At 35.5% G+C, this 15,101-nt stretch overlaps 2 protein-coding genes and 1 long non-coding RNA gene across 6 annotated transcripts; all 3 read left to right on the top strand.

The window, feature by feature from the left end:
- On the top strand, nucleotides 1–5,671 carry LOC137729823 (uncharacterized). 3 transcript variants are annotated; one of them, XR_011068043.1, is made up of 7 exons: nucleotides 1–316; nucleotides 519–565; nucleotides 1,322–1,483; nucleotides 1,604–2,292; nucleotides 2,444–2,526; nucleotides 2,660–2,720; nucleotides 3,684–5,671. It is a non-coding gene; the product is annotated as an uncharacterized lncRNA (long non-coding RNA). The 3 variants fall into 3 exon arrangements; XR_011068042.1 differs by having other exon boundaries at nucleotides 1,412–2,292; XR_011068041.1 differs by having other exon boundaries at nucleotides 1,322–2,292.
- A 926-nt stretch (nucleotides 5,672–6,597) lies between these two features.
- Nucleotides 6,598–9,331, top strand: LOC137727825 (cysteine-rich receptor-like protein kinase 27). Of its 2 annotated transcripts, XM_068466660.1 has the most exons (7): nucleotides 6,601–7,466; nucleotides 7,571–7,708; nucleotides 7,802–7,929; nucleotides 8,016–8,226; nucleotides 8,350–8,587; nucleotides 8,684–8,834; nucleotides 8,923–9,331. In XM_068466660.1, exons 1-7 carry the CDS (start codon nucleotides 6,668–6,670, stop codon nucleotides 9,241–9,243), a joined length of 1,986 nt encoding a protein of 661 aa, XP_068322761.1. In that variant the 5' UTR covers nucleotides 6,601–6,667; the 3' UTR covers nucleotides 9,244–9,331. The 2 variants fall into 2 exon arrangements, with proteins under 2 accessions (XP_068322760.1, XP_068322761.1); XM_068466659.1 differs by having other exon boundaries at nucleotides 6,598–7,466; nucleotides 8,016–8,587.
- Nucleotides 9,332–11,929: 2,598 nt separating this feature from the next.
- On the top strand, nucleotides 11,930–14,727 carry LOC137727828 (cysteine-rich receptor-like protein kinase 26). The gene is made up of 7 exons (XM_068466665.1): nucleotides 11,930–12,799; nucleotides 12,923–13,051; nucleotides 13,143–13,270; nucleotides 13,354–13,564; nucleotides 13,659–13,896; nucleotides 14,028–14,178; nucleotides 14,281–14,727. Exons 1-7 carry the CDS (start codon nucleotides 11,977–11,979, stop codon nucleotides 14,614–14,616), a joined length of 2,016 nt encoding a protein of 671 aa, XP_068322766.1. The 5' UTR covers nucleotides 11,930–11,976; the 3' UTR covers nucleotides 14,617–14,727.
- Nucleotides 14,728–15,101: the final 374 nt, after the last annotated feature.

Raw genomic sequence — 15,101 nt, 5'->3', positions numbered from 1 at the left:
GATAGAGAGAGAAGGAGAGAGAGAGGGATTTCAGGGATACGCAAATCCTTCCCTTCACCACAGAAGCTCTGCAAATCAGTCGGCCCCAGCCTCTCAACAGTCATCTCCAGATCCCCTTCATACTGCGAATGAATTCCTTCGCCTTCAGTGTCTCCACACTGCGATGGCAACTGCAACAGAGCTCTCGAATTCTCTCTCTCTTGAAGTTCCTCCGTTTTTTCTCATCAAACTTCAATTCGTCCTAAGTTTGCCATACAACGATGAAATCGCGCAAGGTTTTTTCGGTTGATTCGGGCCACCCCCAACGTCCGGCAAGGTATCAATCTCTTCCTCTCCTCACGAATGTAGCTTCTCTGGTTTTCACTTTGATTTTTTATAGAAGGTATGAGATTTCTTTAATTTTTTTGCTTGGTTTATGATTTTTTTGTGGATTGGACTAGCTGGGGGCTATGGGTATCTTCGAATTTGGATGGTCTAGGGTTTCTGATGAGTTCTCTGTTTTTGGTTTTGGTTTTTAGGGATTGGACTAGGAAAAGGGCTGGAGGCGATTTCAAACCATATAAAGGTATATGTGTGTAAAGTCCCTTCTTTCGGTTTTTTATTGCATTGTTTAGGTGGTGAATTGCGCAGAGAATGGGGGAAGAGAGTGTACAATTTATTTAGTTTGAGCAAAACAGTAGCATTTAAGCTTAGTCGGTCAGTGAGGATTAGAGTCAATAAGTTTGAGAGATGGAATGATATATGTGTGTAAAGTCCCTTCTTTCAGTTTTTTATTGCATTGTTTAGGTGGTGAATTGCGCGGAAAATGGGGGAAGAGGGGTACAATTTATTTAATTTGAGCAAAACAGTAGCATTTAAGCTTAGTTGGTTATTGAGGATTAGAGTTAATAAGGTGTCCTCTGTCTTTATCTGAAATCTGAATTCATTGAATGATGAAGAGGTTGTAGTGTGAGATAAATCGAGAAAGTAACGAAAAGATAAAGCAACAAATATATGACAAACAATAATGATAGATCAATTCATCTATGTTGGTTTATTAAACTTGGTCAAGCAAGCCTTTTGTCTTAATTGGGATATAGTTTGGTACTTTCATACTAATTTCCGTAATTTATAATAGTTAACCAACTAAAAGTGCTTTCTTCTGATTATTTTCCAATATATTTTAGCCAGTACAATCCTAAAAGATTTATTTAGATGCACAACAAATCTGTGTATGAAAGGATATATGTGAGTATCTCTTACATGAATGATTTTATCATTTCCAGAATAATGTGATTTCACTTGATTAGACCAAATTGATTTGATGTTTCCCTATTTGAAGTTGAGGAGTCACATTGGTGGGAAGCAATTCAGGGGCACGTCGTCTTCTAACTGGTTCGTCGTCTTCTTTCTTCACTTATGAGTTTTTCAGGTCGAAGGAGTCATCTGCTTCTTCTGGGATTTTCGGGGCCATATTTGTGCCTTCTTCCGGCGTTGTTTATTGGTAACTTCTAAAACCTTTGTAGACATCATGTTCATTTCAGATTTTTGTATCAGTCTTTGTATGCACGGATTCGTTTCGTATTTGAACAAAATTGTAAAACCAAAATGTGTTGTGACTCAGATTTCTCACTTTGAATTGGTATGTTCTATGGCACATCAAATTCCCTCAATATAAGCCGAGGTATGGAAAAGCTTCGAATTCCTTGGTTTCTTCCAATTAGTATGCAGAACTCTCAAAAAAGAAACAGGTGAGGGTTGAATGTGTACCCTCATATATACAAGGAGAGATATGGAAATGCTTAGAATGGTGAAGTATTAGCCATGGTGCTAAGTTCTTCACTTATCATAATTTCCAATGACACAACAATTTCCAATGACTTATTACTCATTTTGGTCTATTTTAATATGGTTTGTGCTCCTCTGTCTTAAAAAAACTTTCCTTTGTTTTACTTTGTTGTTAGGCTTTTTGGTTTATTGGTGAAAGGTTCAGAGAGTTGGGATTGAGTTGTGCATATGTCATTTGAATTAATTTGGGTTGTGTTTAAGCATTGTACAGTCGCCGTTAGGATTTTGTGGTCAGACAAAGATGGAATCCAAGGACGATGACTACTAGAAAATTTTATTTTGAATTTGGAATTGGTTTGATTGAAGCCCCCTAATTGATTATAATTTCAATTTAGTTTTGATTTTTATGCATCAGGAATTTCAATTGAAGCCTCCTAATTGGATAGTTCTTTTCCCATGTTAGGCTTCTCTGACTCTGGTGATGCAGATACCAAATTGGAGCGGTGCTGTTAGTGGAGGAATCAGGTAGAAACAATGAGTTTGTAGATTGAATTTGTATATGATGATAATGAAACATACTATGTTGGTTTTGTAATTCTTTATGCTTTCAAAGTTAATTGCGCGGTTATGTTCGTAACCTCTGGGTTCTTACGGTTCTTCGTCTCTCTTACTTCAGATTCTTTGCGTTTTTATCATTCATTTGTGAAGAAATGGGTCGTACGAAGTGGTAAGGCTCTGAGGAAGGCACTTGCCACCAAGGTGCATTTCATTTGGGTTTCTAATGTCGAAAATTAGAATTGATAATTACAAGCGATTTTTTCCAAGAAACAATCAGATTATTGAATCTAAGTTGCTAATTGTTTTAATTTTGTATATGCTGCAATTAAATTAGCACCCGCAACTGGAGGAGTCAAGAAGCCTGACTGCTACTGCCCTGGAATCGTCACTCTTTGGTAAGTTTTCAACACAATATAGTTCAAATCCTCTGAATCATGTTCTTGAATTTTACTATATGTATCATGTTCTTTGCATTTTGTTATCTGAACTCTGTTTTTTGAATTTGGTTACCGGAATCGTGCCTATCATTTGGTGTTTAATTAGTTGGTTGTTTCGTAATCAGATTGCTGAACAAATGTTTTGTGTCAATTTGGCTGTCATAGTAAGATTACTTCATGGAACAGTATAATTATTGTGGTATGTGAATGTTGAATTTTTTCTTAATTTAATTTCGGAAAAGAATGTGTTTAACTGTAGTACTATATGATGAAGTTAGCATCATTATCGGTAAATGCTAGAAAGAAAAAAATTGTCCCTCTTCCTCTGGCCTCCTGAAGTGTTTCAATTCCAGTGTCACCATCTTTTGTTTCATTCATTCGTAGAATATATTCTTCTTTTTTCTATACCTTTATTACCTCCTTTTAACTTTGATTATCTGTACTTGATGAGTATTATTAGATCCATTCTCAAAATTTTGCATCCCCTGCTTCTTTCTTATGGTCCTTATACTCAAACATGTTCAAGTTTGTATTTTTCTGATGGATTAGACTATTGGGAACTTAGTTACTTTTACTTTTTATATATTTCTGTTGGGTTTTTTGTTTTTTGGAAAATGAGTATTTGATTAATCGCTTGACTTTCGCTTTCAAAAGGACTCAGAACTTTTGTGTCAATTTGGCTGTGATGGTAAGATTACTTCATGTAACATTGTGTTGTGGCATGTGGGTGTCGAATTTTTTTCTTAATTTAATTTCGGAAAGAAATGCGTTTAACGGTAGACCTATATGATGAAGTTAGCATCCTTATAAGTTGGGATCCTAAAACAGGAGTGGTGTACTCATAAATTCCTACTTTTCTCTGCCTCCTTCCCCTCTACTTGCACCAATTGTGACTTGTTTTCTTTTTTGGTTCTATCTCAGGAGTTTATCAAGGAGAAAGTTCATGAACGAAAGAAATCTAATCGAGAGGTATTTTCTTTTTGGCAAATATCATGAATTATGTTTGGGTGTTTAAACAATATTTGCCTAAAAGTATACTCTGTTTTTTAGTGGTATTTCAAATAAGGTAACTTCCCCAAACACTGATATTTTGGTTTTCTATCAGTATGTGTGAAACCATCTTGATTCAGGTTACAAGGTTGAGAGTTGCGGATAATTAATCATGTTCAATAACCTTAGTTACAGGGCCATTCACTTAAATTTTGGTTTCAAGTTGTAGAAAGACGGCTTTTCATTCTTTCTTAATATAAGCTTTCATTACAGCTTCAGTTTCACATCATTCGTCACTGGATTTGCTAATATAAGTTTTTACTTTTAGTGAGATAATCTTACTGGTGAATTGTTAAAAGGTAGGAAGAGAGAAGGCGGCCTGTGATTTTATAAACTAAAGTTCAGATGCATTTTCTGTGGTATGGGATGTCCGAGAGAAAGGGTTTCAGGGATCAGGTTTGGGTGGGATTTCGAGGATTAGGTATGGGGTTTTGTTTGTGCGATTTGTAGAGAGATGAGGGAGTCCGAGATAGGATTTAGGAGATTTGTTCGAGGAATTGCAGATAGAGATAGGGAGTGTCCGAGAGAAGTGTGGGAGGATTTAGGCGGGATTTTAGGGATTTAGTTTAGGGTTTGTTTTCTGCGATTTGGGGGAGATGGTCTGGTGTCAGTGCCTTCACAGGGTGGGGGTGTGATATGGGGGAGAGAGGAGAGGGGGTTGGTTGCAGAGAGTGGGGGTGTGATTTGGGGGAGATAGGTGAGGGGGTTGGTTGCAGAGAGAAGGTGACGGCGGGTGCACGATCAGGGGGACATAAAGAGAGTTGATTGGGTACAAGATTTGGGGGTAGGGTTGAGGGAACGAGTGTGATTGGATATTATATTACAATTGTGGGTTCTGTTTTTAGGGCTGGATGAAAAGAAACACCCATCAGAGCTTTGAACAACTCGAAGGTCAGTGATTTCTTCCTTCTCTCTAATTCTGTTTCTGCTATTTCATTTTGTAGGATTTAGTTTATTAAGTTGGAAAATTTAATTAAACATTTTCAATTGCAGAGCTTAGTGTATACAACAATTAGGGTTGTTGGTTATATTCAAATCAGAAATAAAATTGTTGAAATGGTTACAAAATTAGCTACTTGAACAAGTCCTCAACATTTTATGTTTTTAATTACCTGTTGAAATGGTTGCCTATACTACAGGCCACATATTATGTGTGAACTACATGTTTCTTCTGTTTCTTAAGGAAACAGAACTTTTTTGGAAACCATCTCATTCTAATCAAAGACGTTTAGTTTCTTCCCACTCATTGTACAATGTGTGTATATGCCTGCTCACTTGAATGTATATAAAAGCAAAATTGCTTATCTTATCAATCGCATTCACTCATGTAACCAATTGTTTGTTCATAATTGTGTTGAATTTATTTAACTTAAATGTATTTCATTCGTCTAATTACGCTTGAAACAACTGGTTCCCGCAGCGATGCCTGGGCGTATTTTCTAGTACCCACAACTCATTTTGATCATTTCACGATAATAGGGAATATTTTACCAGAAAAACTAATGTCGGATTGTAACAGAATCTGACTTGAACAGACAAGGAACGGGGTATGGCTATCACTGCTCGATATATTAGGATCTAGTACTTGCAGGAGGTAGATGCCGGCGGTGATTGAGGAGACATGTTAAGAAGGTGAGCGAGAAAAGGAGTCTTGTGGCGGTGAGGAGGAGGGGAGTATCCGCTAACTGTGAGGCATTTGGGTCTGCGCTGCGTCGCGTTCATTTCCCACAATTTGTTGGAAATTTGTTATTTTTTGTATTTTAAAACAAAATAAAAATATTTAACACTGCCATGGATAGCGAAGGAGATATTATTTGGAATTGGTCAATATTAATTATCATCAGCAATATTAGGCAATGATGGAGGTTTTTATTTTTTATATATTTTTAAACAATCGATATTATTTACACTTAAGAAAATGGGGGTGAACTTAACCTCATATTAGACTAGCAATAATGTAGTTCAAATTCGTCTTTGTAGTTATTCCAAGTCTAAATTCTCAACTGGGGTAGATCAATATGGGTTTGGTTAGTGATGTCATTCTTGTATGCTCAAATTTGAATCTTTTTCTCGTAACTAGCTTAGAATAAGATATGAATACAAGTCCAGTGACTTGATGATTAGCGAAGCAAATGCATCATGCTAGTTAGTGGTGTATTAAACCAAGAGCTGAAGACTCGCTGGTTAATAGGATAAACAACCAATTTAGTTCTTGAATTATCACCTTAATGAAAATTAGATTCCTAAACTATATTTTTCAGAAAAATTAGTCCATGAATTATAAAAATTTGCCACTTACATCCCTAATGTTATATTCGAAGCTAATATATTTAATTTTTCGACAATTTAAGTCATGTTACTTGCATGTGATACACATTGGAGGGTAGATTGGTAGTTTTTCATAAAGAAATAGTGTAATTTAACTTTTGAGGGTACATTAGATATTAAATTCGCAACCTATATGAAATGTTAAGGGCTTATAGACAAGAAAATGATGGTATTACACTCTAAAGTGTGTCAAGTGACTTAAGTTGACGAAAAATTGGATAAAATAGCTTTGAATATAATAATATGGATGAAATTAGCAATTTGTAATGAATTTAAGGACTTATTTTACCAAAAAATAATTCAGGAACCTAATCTTCATTGAGTTGATAGTTCAACGACTAAATCAGCATTTTACCCTTATTAATATATATATATATATATATATATATATATAAAAAAAAATCAATAAAAAAGTCGAAAGAGCACCCACCTCGAAAGAGCACCCAGCCACGCCTCATGCCTCAGTTTTTAAAACACTGGTTACTACTAAATTAAAATTCAAACTACTGTTCACTTGAGAAACAGAAATGGATTCATCAAGAATGTTATTTCTCTTCATTGTTTCCATTCTCTTGGACCTTCTTGCACCCGCCGTAGCCCAAGTCAATGACGCTGTATGCAATTATACAGTTGATTTCTGCCGGAGATGTTCCTACACTGGCACCTACGAAGACGGTGGCGCCTACCAAAAAAACCTCCACACCCTCCTCTCCTCTTTCTCTTCCAACAATCAAACCAACTCCGGCTTTTACAATTCATCAACAGGGCAAGACCCCGACAAAGTGAACGCAATTGCATTGTGTAGAGGAGATGTGTCCCTCAACGACTGCCACACTTGTGTCAACCTGTCTAGTTCCATTCTCTTCAAGGATTGTTTGAATCAAGACGAAGCAATCATATGGGGGGAGCGTTGCATGGTGCGATACTCGAGAAAATTAATATTTGGTACTCAGGAGGATGAGCCTATTAAGTACCTTCCTAGCCTGAGTAGCGCAACTGATCCCGAAGAATTTGATTTGGTGCTCAATCTCTTTTTGGATACTTTAACCGAGAAAGCTGCCTCGGGGGATTCTCTTAAAAAATTTGCAGCTGGACATGTGATTATCCAAGGAAGTACAACAAACCAACCAATATATGCACTTTTGCAGTGCACTCCAGATTTGGGTAAGCAAAATTGCAGTGGTTGCCTTAAAGGGGCTATCTCTAAAATACCAGAGTGTTGTAGTGGAAAGCAAGGAGGCAGAGTTCTTAAGCCGAGTTGTAATTTGAGATTCGAGACAAATCTTTTCTATGACTTTACCGCCGATTCTCTAGTAGCTCTCCCAGGTATGGTTAAACTTAATGGATGCTTTCATTACAATTAATTCTTTGTCTTTGCTATCTGTTTGTGATGCCCAATAAAATGAAAGCACCCTTCTGATGTTTTGCAGGAAAGAAGAGTACCATATCAAAAGCAGTCATCGTCGTCATCATCACTGTTGTTGCGATTGTTTTTGTCGCTATGATTCTTATCGGAATTTTTATTTCCTCAAGAATGAGGAGACGAAGGAAAAAACTGAAACTTGAAAGTAAGTCCAACTGTGATTATTGTCACATAGTCTCATATATTATGCTTTTCTCTCAGAACAGATGTGATGATTAAGCTGTCACGTACTTTTCAGATGATAATTCGGATGACATTGGTGTGGTGGAATCGTTGCAATATGACTTCGAAACTATAAGATCTGCAACAGATGACTTCTCTGATGCAAATAAGCTTGGCCAAGGAGGATTTGGAGCTGTCTACAAGGTAACAAAACACTATATTACAAGAAAAACGATTTACTGAAAAATTGTTTAACCCATCTAACTTTTTTTTTTCCTTATAAACTTCAGGGTAGGCTACCAAATGGAAAATATATAGCCGTGAAAAGACTCTCTAAGAATTCTGAACAAGGTGATCGTGAATTGAAAACTGAAGTCACGTTGCTTTCTCAACTTCACCACCGGAATCTAGTACGACTGCTAGGTTTTTGCTTGAAAGCAGGGGAAAGAATCCTCATTTACGAATACGTGCCCAACGCAAGTCTTGATCACTTCATTTTTGGTATGTTTGCTCTATCTTTTGGCATAATTGACAACATTCCTCTTAAATTTTTTGTTACTGAAAATTGTATCAACAAAAGAAAAACTTATGAATCATATTTCGTTCTATTGCAATTGTATTTAGATCCAATCAATCATGGACATTTGAATTGGGAAACACGTTACAAAATCATAAGAGGGATTTCTCGAGGGCTTCTTTACCTTCATGAAGATTCTTGTCCTCGAATCATTCACCGTGATCTTAAACCTAGCAACATTCTGTTAGATGAAGATATGAATCCTAAAATTGCAGACTTTCGCATGGCTCAATTGTTTATGATGGATCAAACTCGAGGAGATACCAAGACAATCATGGGGACCTAGTAAGTATACAAAAATTCTAGCTAAAACACGTTCGTGTGCTTGCCTTGCTAGAAGCCCGAAATTCATGTTTTAATTTGGTGAATATAATTATGCAGTGGATATATGGCTCCAAAATATGCGATCCATGGTCGTTTTTCTGTCAAATCAGATGTTTTTAGTTTTGGCGTGTTAGTCCTTGAGATCTTAAGTGGTAGAAAGATTACCAGTTTCCTAAGTGCTGAGAATGAAGAGGACCTTTTAACCTATGTGAGTAAGAATATACTCTTTTACACATTATTTAACTCTCAGTACATGAACTTTCTTTCATTAATGTACTTCTCAACTTTTATTATAGGCATGGAGAAATTGGAAGGCGGATACCGTGACAAATATCATAGACCCTGTGCTGACGACGGGATTAGGAACTGAAATGATGAGATGCATCCACATTGGTTTACTTTGCGTCCAAGAAAATGTGACTAGCAGACCGACAATGACTTCAGTTGTTTCGTTGCTTAATAGTCATTCTATGACACTCCCATTACCTTCAAGACCTGCATATTATTTGCACAACAGTGAAACAGACACGACGGAACGAACACAATCATATGAATCTAAAAACCCTGAGCATGTGTCGATAAATGAGGACTCAATTACTGAGCTATATCCTCGCTAAAAAAAATGTAGGCTTTTTGTTTTTAGTTTTTGTTTTTAATTTTATTATATAAACTGCAAGGTCAATCTCACTCCAGCATTGATATTAACATATGTAGGCGTTTTGGTTTGGTTTAAGCACAAATTTGTTTTATGTTGATTGTGTGGAGAAAGTTTTTTGTGTACTTGGAACACCAACAATGTTATTTTTCTTTATTTTGAAAGGGAACTTGTTCTTGCATGTAGATAAATCCAGAGTTACGTGTTTAGAACAAATTTTTTGATCAATAAAGTAAAGAAAGAAAATACCAAACAGCAGCTAAAGTTTAATTTTCACAGAAGACAAGTTAGTTAGGTCTCTAACATAAGAATTTCTTACGACATGTAGAGAAGAGTCACAAGATGCTTTCATTTATAAATGAAGAGTAACAATACTAGACACTAGTACTAAGCTATTTATATTAATTTTTTCGAAAAAAAAATAGTTTAGAGATCTAATTTTTACTTAAGTGCTAATTTAGAGACAAAATCAACAATTCATCTATGAAAAAAATTGTAGTTGACAAGTAACCTTCTCTTAAATATTTATGTCGATAGATAAATGAACTTTAAAAAGCAAAATTACATGCTAAAAATAGAAAATTTTTGTAAGGTATACAGTCGGTCGTGAAAAATAAAAAGGAATATTCAAAGGGTGATGTTAAAAAGACCACCACCGTCACTTTTTATGGCCTACAAAAGAATATCTAAAACCATGATCTTCCAGTGAAAATTCAAGGGGCTGAAACTAGGGTGGAAGAGTCAAGTGGAAAAGAGTATTCACGTACACATTTGGCCTCTTCGTACACAATGATTTATTTGTTTGGACCGCATTCAGAAAATAACTTTTTACGAATTTCACATATATCGCGAAGAAAATTTTGTTGTGAACAATTTTGCTAATATGGACTTGTCTTCTCCAACTTTAACATAACATGATTAACCGCCGTCAGCGGCTCATGCTTTGTTTTCAGATTATGTTGGCTTGCCTGGTTGCAGTTTCTCAAATTAGTATGCATCTCAACGTACAGATTTGTCTCACTTTTTTGTTTTTTATCCTAACCTTGTGGTGTCGTTCGAATTGTTTCATAGGTTTAGACATTTTAGGTTTGGCTTTAGAGAGTTTAGGTTTCATGTCTCCGCTTTCTTTTCTTTGTATCTTTCTTGTTTTGGTTTCTAGATATATAAGGTTTATATCTCTTCTTCTTTTTCATGTTTTTTTTTTTTGTTGGTTTTAAGAGTAGTAAGGTTTATATCCCCTGATTAGAAACAACTTCTTTTTTCATTATCAATAAAAAAAATGTCGTACAAAAGAAACATTTTTCCAAGAGGAGTGAAGACTAAATATTTGAACTGGGAGAAGAAGATTCAATCCACACCGACAAAAGAAACATTTTTTCCAAGAAGCGTGAAGACTAAATATTTGAACTGAAGATGTAATTATTGAAATTTTGAAGAAAAAGACAAGTAAGAACAAAGTTTGGCTAAAAACTCCATCCAGAAACCTTCATTTTCACACGGCATCTCAATCCTGGCATAGATAGTCAAATTGAAAGACCAAGATTTTCCAAAAAAAAAAAAAAAAAAAAAAAATTGAAGGACCATGACGAAACTGTCAATCACTGTCAATTTTCAACTCTCCGGACAATTCTACGCCACTCCTGAATTTTTTTTATTGGATTTTCAGCTTAAAAACAAATATATGACAATTACTTTAGTGACCGGACCCAAAAAAAAAAACAGTACTTTAGTGACTGAAAAAATAGGTTCCACAAGTTTATAACATTTTCCTTCGTATACAGAAGAAAATAGGAAAATGATAAACATATAATTTTAGCCTCTAAAATATTTTTATTTAATTTTGATCGTTGTTTTTGTTCGATTATTAGATTTGAATGTCATTAGTTAAGAAACTTGTTAAATTCGAATCTCATAAATAGTGAATTCTACAAAAATTTATTCTTTCAATCCTTAGCATATATATCGTTGCATCAAAATTTTTAAAAAAAAAAAAACAAAAAAAAAACAAAAAAAAAAAAAAAAAAACAAGAAACTTATCTATATTTTTATTTATTTTTTTATTTTTTTCACAATAGGGTGGGTTGATGATTATAGAAGATACAACCAATGCTAGCTACTCTATTAAAGTATTAATTGAAGGTCTCGGGGTAATTAGCAGCGAAACACATACTTTTAACGTACACATGAGATATTAGACGAAATATCTCTCTAAATTTTAATTTTAGCTAAGTACCTGCCTAAACTCTTAAAATTTGCAAATTTCCCCCTTAAATTTTTATAATTTCTCAATTTCTCTCATGAATTTTAATTTTATAACTGGCCATCAGTTTATAGTAATGAATTTATTGAGATGAGTAATTATTTTTCTTATTTAAATTTGGGTCTTCAATTGAAATAGGTGAATCGAAACGGTTACATGAATCAAGTCATAAGAAAGGCTAATGTAATGACATCACAATCCCAATATGTTGCTGAAAAAGCAAGACCAAGAAGAAGATTTACAGTTGTCCATATTAGCGATAAAATTCAAACTGAAGTTCGTAGATTATTTCTAATGTGGGATCTTGTCTACCCATACATACAAGTACATTACATACATTTACATATATACCTGTACATATGTACATACATACATACATGTATAATTATATAAAGCCAAACCTCAACCGCGTTGCTTCGGAATTGAGCAGGAGAAATGGATTTCTCCAGACCATTACTTCTCTTCATTCTTCCTGCTATCTTCAACCTTCTAGCTCCCACCATGGCCCAATTTGACCTCCGCACCTGCACTAGCGCAGCTGAATACTGCTGGATATGTTCTGATACTGGAGGCAACTACACGCCCGGTGACATATACCAATCCAACCTCAAAAGACTCTTCTCTTCCTTCTCCTCCGACACCCGAAACAAATCTGGATTCTACAGTTCTTCAATGGGACAAGACTCCAACAAAGTCAATGCCATTGCATTATGTAGAGGAGACCTTGCACTTGACAATTGTAGGACTTGCGTCAACGAGACCACTCATCTTCTCTTGCAGAATTGTCCAAATCATAAGGAAGCAATCCTATGGGGAGAGCGTTGTATGGTTCGCTACTCGTACAACTTAATATTTGGTATTGAGCAAGGGGACCCAACTAAGTATTTGCCCAGCCCAAATTCTGCGAAAAACTCTCAACAGTTTGAGGCGGTTCTTAACCCTTTGTTGGGTATTTTAATTGAGAAAGCTGCATCTGGGGATTCGCTTAAAAAATTTGCGGCAGGGCATGCAAATATCCCGGATGCCGAAACAATACATGCATTTGCCCAGTGCACTCCAGATATAAACCAGCAAAATTGCAGCAATTGCCTTAAAGATTCCTTCTCAATTATTCCAGGATGTTGCGGTGGAAAAAGTGGAGGAAGAGTTCTTAAACCCAGCTGTAGCTTAAGGTATGAGAATAATGGTGATTTCTTTGGGCCTTTCACCACTTCGCAAATAGATATTCCAGTTCCACCAGCACTAGCACCAGCACCAGGTATGCTAGTATTTAAATTAATTAGTATTTCGGCTCCCTGCATATGTTTAAATGTAATCGATGCCTCACAATTATGTGGTGTGATTCTTAACAAAACTACGCTTGTGATTTACAATATTTCAGCAGCAAAGAAGAGTAACACAAGAGAAATTGTCATCATCATCACTGTGGTTTCGGTTGCTGTCGCTATTATCATGATTAGCATATGTATTTTCTTAAGAATGATGAAACGAAGAGTAAAATTACGTGAAGGTAAGTTCAACCTGTTTTATCGTCACACTCTGATCTTTAAAATGCATTTAATTATCTCATCCAACTTTTTTGGAACATTTGTTATTTTCAGGTCACGGGAATTCAGATGAAAATTTGGTGGAGTCGTTGCAATATGACTTCGAAACTATAAAATCTGCAACAGATGACTTCTCTGATGCAAATAAGCTTGGACGAGGTGGATTTGGAACTGTTTACAAGGTAACAAAACAAATAAATTCCACAAGAAAAAGATGATACTTAACAATTGTTTCCTTACTTTATGTTTTCTGCTAAACATTCAGGGAAGGCTATTGAATGGGCAACTTATAGCCGTGAAAAGGCTCTCTAAGAATTCTGAACAAGGTGATCGTGAATTTAAGAACGAAGTAGAGTTACTTGCTCAGCTTCAACACCGGAATTTAGTAAGGCTCCTTGGATTTTGCATAAAAGCAAAGGAAAGACTCCTCATTTACCAATACGTGGCTAACGCAAGTCTTGATCACTTCATTTTTGGTATATTTGCTCTATCTCTTTGTTGGTATAATTTATACTGATTTCTTATAGATAAAAAATTCACAGTTCCTTCTAACGAAACAATATATATTAGACCCCCAAAATAATGCGCATTTGGAATGGGAAACACGTTACAAGATCATACAAGGCATTGCTCGAGGGATCCTTTATCTTCATGAAGACTCTCGGGTCCGAATTATTCACCGTGATCTAAAAGCAAGCAACATTTTGTTAGATGAAGATATGAACCCCAAAATTGCTGATTTTGGTATGGCCAGATTGTTCATGATTGATCAAACTCAAGGAGATACAAAGACAATTGTGGGAACCTAGTAAGTACTCTAATAACATTGCAAGCTATCTTACACTTTAGTCTTGTGCTTTGATTACAATAGAAATCAAAGTTTTTCAAGTTTCCATTAGAACTTAATTACATTCTTTTATTTGGAATATTATATTGCAGCGGATATATGGCTCCAGAGTATGCAATTCATGGGCGCTTCTCTGTCAAAACAGACATCTTCAGTTTTGGTGTGTTAGTGCTTGAAATTATTAGTGCTAAAAAGATTGGCAGTTTTCGATATGGTAAAAGTGAAGAGGACCTTTTAATCTATGTGAGTAGTATAATCAATTTGGTTATTCCCTCTATTGCCTGCCAAAGAACATTAACTGGTAGTAAAAAATTTCCTTTTGACTATATTGATGAACTTTTATAGGCTTGGAGAAATTGGAGGGAGGAAACACCTCAAAATATCATAGATCCTACGTTGACGACAAGCTCAAGAATCGAAATAATGAGATGCATCCACGTTGGTTTACTTTGTGTCCAACAAAATGCGGTTGACAGACCGACCGTGGTTTCAATTGTATCCATGCTTAATAGCGAGAGTCTCACACTTTCAGTGCCCTCACAACCTGCATTTTATTTGCAAGACGCCGGTGAACCAGACATGTGTTTGACGACATTGACAGAGTCTGATGAATCCAAAAGCAGCTCCATCTATGTGACGCAAAATGAGCCTTCAAATATTACTGAACCATATCCTCGCTAGTTATGAGCTATGTTCCCAATGGAGAGGAATGCACATATCCCACTTCTTTTGAATAATGTATATTTACCGTATAAGCTTCATAGTCGGTATCAATTAATTTCTTAATCTTCATATCCCTACAAACAAAAAATTATTCGAATCGAGTATCGTTTAATCATTCAAATATATCAAATAAATAGACGGTTAATTATGAAAATGTTACTTGGTACTCACTCCGTCGATTTGTTCCATACTTTTGGATGACTAAACCATACCAATTTGAATGATTCTTTGTAGGAATGATCTTTAAATGAATACTAAGAAATTGAACGGTTCCGATTATGAAGTTTATATGCTACATCATTTGAAAGAAGTATGTGTATTTCCCCATTAGGGGAACTCAAGTATTATATCCTATATATAATAACAAAAATGCTACTTTACCATATTTGTATCACTTCTCTTATAAAGATGGAATTCACATTTATTGGTAGGCCTTACTTTAT

The sequence above is a fragment of the Pyrus communis genome, chromosome 3 (assembly GCF_963583255.1).
Source record: "Pyrus communis chromosome 3, drPyrComm1.1, whole genome shotgun sequence".
Classification (NCBI taxonomy): domain Eukaryota; kingdom Viridiplantae; phylum Streptophyta; class Magnoliopsida; order Rosales; family Rosaceae; genus Pyrus; species Pyrus communis.
The sequence above is the reverse complement of the archived record's forward strand: the minus strand, read 5'-3'. Positions and strand labels throughout refer to the sequence as shown.